The 4,945-nt window shown below is 33.7% G+C and overlaps 1 protein-coding gene across 1 annotated transcript in view; it reads right to left on the bottom strand.

Moving 5' to 3' along the window:
* LOC107715440 (PH domain leucine-rich repeat-containing protein phosphatase 2-like) overlaps positions 1-4,945 on the bottom strand; it is a 25,949-nt gene that overhangs the window by 15,064 nt on the left and 5,940 nt on the right. Inside the window, exons 2-5 of the mRNA XM_016521583.1 lie at positions 4,298-4,300; positions 2,648-2,850; positions 2,497-2,557; positions 236-331 (exon numbers count right to left, since the gene is read on the bottom strand). Coding sequence (XP_016377069.1) covers positions 236-331; positions 2,497-2,510 — 110 coding nt within the window. The 5' untranslated portion in view covers positions 2,511-2,557; positions 2,648-2,850; positions 4,298-4,300. The remainder of the gene's footprint in view (positions 1-235; positions 332-2,496; positions 2,558-2,647; positions 2,851-4,297; positions 4,301-4,945) is intronic.

Here is a 4,945-nt window from a genome sequence, read left to right as displayed (position 1 = left end):
GAGCGGCCTCATCAAGAGTCTGCTGATGAACGCCGGCCCGTTTCTATTCAGATCCACCGTCTGGCCAGACAGTCGCTTTAACCCACATCATTCAAATCAAATGGGCAATTTTTGTTGAATAAATAAGTACAAAATGCTGACATTAAGATTCTGGAATGGGGAATCAGGAGGAGAGTTTCTTTTTAGAAACTGAGGAAGATGCAAAAGCAGTCTACACACACACACACACACACACCTGGCCGGGAGCTCAGACAGCAGATTATGGGAGATGTCCAGCACCTCAATCTTCCTGCTGTCACACACCCAGTCTGGCAGGTATTCCAGGAGATTCCTGCAGGAGGGATGGGAATTAACTCCAGGCTAATTACATCAGAGCATTAGCATTATACAGGAGTGCGCAGGGTAAAGGACATGACTGGAGCGAGCTGAGCCTCTTGTAAATGAGCCGAGCAACATTTGGTCACATTTGCATTACAATGTGCATGTTATAGTGCAAGTACACTACTAAGTACTAGGGCTGCCCAAAATTTCAAATAAAAATCCACATTAGAATGCAAAAATGTTGCATTTGAATTTTAGGTGTGTGTTAAGAGGGATATCTATCACCATTGCACTCGCGTCTCGCACAAAGGAGACGCATGTTTAGAAAGCCATGTAAAATTAATGCAAGTTCAACTTTGAAAAAAACACATATCGAGACTTTATGGTGGGTTTTTCCCCCCATCCCACTGCATCTCATGTTTTTAAATGAAAAATGTACTCTGTGTGATTGGCTTTCCGCCCTTTGTATTAAACTATGCGTACATGATGCATATGCATGTTTTGTTTATAGTTGTTTAAGCAACTTAATTAATTATAATTGGTTTATAAACATTATTTTAAACAACTAACTGAAATTATGCATTTTAAATTCGAATATAATTTGAATTGTGATCATATTTAAGTACAAAATTCGAATTTAGTTTTTCAGCCATTTTGACAGCCCTACTAAGTACAGAGCAGTGTTATTTTAGTATTATTTATATCCTTTTACAGTATTTATTAATATTTTGAATTAGCTTTTATTTTTATATTTTCAGTTTTCATAAGTATTAGTCATTTTGTAATGCACTTCTGTCATTTTTAATTGAACTTTATTTTAACTTTAGTTAAGAGTAATTTAAGTTTAAGTTTTTAATCGAATATTTATATTTTGTTTTATTTTAGCTGAATTTAAGAAAGTTTATCTTTAATTATTATTAGATAATAAATAGCATTAGTTAAAAAAGATAAATAAAAATACTTCGTTTATTTAAAGGTAACAACACTAGTACAGAGACGTACTACTAAACAACATGTAAACGAATAATATGCAATTCATTTTTATAGTGTAGATATTTGTGATTGCTCATTATTATTACTAGTGCAGATGCACATTTTTTTATTTTCACATTTCATAATTTCACAAATTTTGTTATGTGCTTTTGTTATTATTTTTTTTATTTTACCTAAATTTATTTTAGCTTTACTAATTTAAGTTTATTAATTTACTTATTTTATTTGTATTAGTTTATTTGTATTATTTTTCTCTGTTATATGTTAAGTTTTTTATGTTTAATTTTTTTATTTTATTTCAGCTGTATTTCAATTAACAAACAGTTAATATTTAGCTGATAAAAGATAATAAAAATAGTTTGTTAAAAAAGTTAGTTTTAGTTAACGATAACACTGGTACAGAGTTGTATTACTAAACAATATGTGAATGAATAATATGTAATTAGTTTACAGAGATATTGGCAAATTACACATTATTATTATTTGGTACTATTGCTAATATTGTAAAAACGTTGTGATTATTTAATGCAATTAACATTTATTAACTAGCTGCAACCACAACCAGCAAAAATACTTTTTCGGTCACTTATAAAATGGTCACTGGTCCAAAATTGTGCATTAAACATCATATGTGACCCTGGACCACAAAACCAGTCATAAGGGTCCATTTTTCGAAATTGAGATTTATACATCATCCAAAAGCTGAATAAATAAGCTTTCCATTGATGTATGGTTTGTTAGGACAATATTTGGCCGAGATACAACTATTTGAAAATCTGGAATCTGAGGGTGCAAAAAAAAAATCTAAATATTGAGAAAATCGCCTTTAAAGTTCTTGGCAATGCATATTACTAATCAAACATTAAGTTTTAATATATTTACAGTAGGAAGTTTACAAAATATCTTCATGGAACACGATTTTTACTTAATATCCTAATGATTTTTGGCATAAAAGAAAAATCAATAATTTTCACCCATACCATGTATTTTTGGCTATTGCTACAAATATACCCAAGCGACTTAAGACTGGTTTTGTAGTACAGGGTCACATATATGCTTCGACTGACTTCGATTTTAGTGCTTTTTGCAGCATTTTTGCTTTTAGTTTGGACAGAAAAAACTATTTGCTGCTAGAAATGTTTGTTTCACCAATGATTAGGACACCGAATGAATGTCAGTTACCTTGATAGGTCCATGTGTGTGAGCTGGCTGGGAACAGGGTAGATGTTCACCGTGGTCAGACCTATGAAAGATCATATAGTGATTACACAGGGTGAGGCCTGTGGATGGAATCCTCTGGTTCCTAAACGATGCTGTGGAGGTCTGTACTCACGGTTGTCACTGGTGTGGAGTGTGCGCAGGGTGAAGCCGCTGAGGGTCAGGGCTCCCAGCTGGTTCCTCTGACACTGCAGGGTCTCCAGACTGCAGACCGAGCTCAGGTCCAGAGACGTCAGCTGGTTGTCTCGCAGGTCCAGCTGGGTGAGATGTTTTACCGGCTCCAGAATTTCGCTTTTAACACTGCGGAGGCCATTTAACCTGCACACAAAAACACAGGCCTGATGTCAGCTGCAGATAAACTGAAGATCAACCCAAGTGAAGAATCCAACCGGCAAAAATAATGTTGGTGGACAAAGAAATGAATAAAAATGATACACACAGAAAATGATAGAGATGGAAGAGTGGAGCTCCGAGACACTACGCATTGAGTATTTGTTATCTTTTTATATAAATACAGCTATTATTTTAAGTTCAGAAAATAAGTGTACTGTAGATTTTGCTTGTGCAAAAAACAACAACAACACAATGTTACATTGCTGTTTTTTTAAATATTGAATTATATTAAATAATTCAATATTATTTAATATTGTTATAATCTAATTATAATAGATTTATATAATAGATAATATAATAGATTTCATTTATAATAATAGCAAATATAAATATATATAAAAATGTTAAGCATATAATAATAAAAATGAAGCAGTGCGACTTATTAATAATAATAATAATAATACTATGTTTCTTGAGCAGCAAATCAGCATATTAGCATGATTTCTGAAGGATCATGTGACACTGAAGACTGGAGTAATGATGCTGAAAATTCAGCTTTGCATCACAGGAATAAATACAATTTTAAAATATATTAATATAGAAAACAGTAATTTTAAATTGCAAAAATATTTTACAATATTACTGTTTTTACTGTATTTTAATCAAATAAATGCAGTGTTAATGAACATAAGAGACTTCTTCAAAAACCAAAAATATTACTGACCCCAAATTTTATTATATTATATATTATAAACAGCGAATGCACTGAATATACTTCCAGATATTACATATATAAAAGTATATTTATTTGACGTTTAGGTGACATTTTGTGGAGGTCAGGCCTGAGAGAACCGGCGATGACCTTTACGACGGTTCATCCGTGTTCCCCTGCATCTCCATTAACCGAACAACTTCCAGTTATGAGAGACGCCACAGTTGGCTAATGACGATCATGGCCAAACGATAGGGGCATTAAACCGTTCTTGTTTAACTGAAGCCCCCCATGAACTCAAATTCCCGCTCACATCTGTTGTTTGCACTCGCTCTGCCCGCGAGATGGGTGAGTATGCGAGGAATCTGAGAGTGTCAGGAGCGGTGGGATAATCCAGCAGAAAAACTCAAAGCTTGTTCAGGTGACAGACGCCTCGGTCTCTCTCGGAGGCCCGGCGCGAGTTCCCACGACAGCTCAGCTCTGCGTTACGAGCCTGGCTGCATTTCTAATCCACAGCAGGTGCAGTCAGGACCCAGGAAATCCACAAACCTCAGTCTGTTTTTACTCATTCTCTCTCTCAGGTGAGTCACAGACTGTGAGCTGCCATCAAAACCACAGGCTGTTAGAAAAAAATGACTTTATGAGGAGTGACTGTTAGTGACAGGGCAGCCTTAACATCAGACGGTCGCTCCACAGAACGCCCACAGCACGTTTACTAACCGTCTGATGCATATTGCACTCAAAAATGCCAAATGCTGACTGAAATCACCTTTTCCATCCCGATCATCTGGTTTTGTGAAGCTGGAAGGCCATACAAATTATGATTTATGTTATGAAGAAAAGTTATGTTTATAAGGGTTTATACAATAAGTGCTTTTCAACATAAAATAAGATTAAAATGTCAGTTTTCCAGATTAGTAACATCAAATCTTTGAAAGATATTCAGATTTTAGTCAGAAGAACTTACACTACTGTTCAAAAGGTTTTTTTTGTTGTTTTTTTTAATATATGCATTTTTGAGAAAAGTCTCTTATGCTCACCAAGGCTTCATTTATTGGATTAAAAATACAATAAAAATAGTAATAATGTGAAATATTATTACAAATTAAAATAGCTGTTTTCTATGTGAATATATTGTAAAATATAATTTATTTCTGTGATGCAAAGCTGAATTTTCAGCATCATTATTCCAGTCTTCAGTGTCACATGATCCTTCAGAAATCATTCTAATATGCTGATTTGCTGCTCAAGAAACATTTCTGATTATTATCAATGTTGAAAACAGTTGTGCTGCTTAATATTTTTGTGGAAAGTGTGACATATCTATATCTATCTATCTATCTATATATATATATATATTTTTTTTTT

Source organism: Sinocyclocheilus rhinocerous, unplaced genomic scaffold (genome assembly GCF_001515625.1).
Source record: "Sinocyclocheilus rhinocerous isolate Xijiao unplaced genomic scaffold, SAMN03320098_v1.1 scaffold539, whole genome shotgun sequence".
In the NCBI taxonomy this organism is placed as follows: domain Eukaryota; kingdom Metazoa; phylum Chordata; class Actinopteri; order Cypriniformes; family Cyprinidae; genus Sinocyclocheilus; species Sinocyclocheilus rhinocerous.
This window is presented reverse-complemented; position numbering and strand designations above follow the sequence as displayed.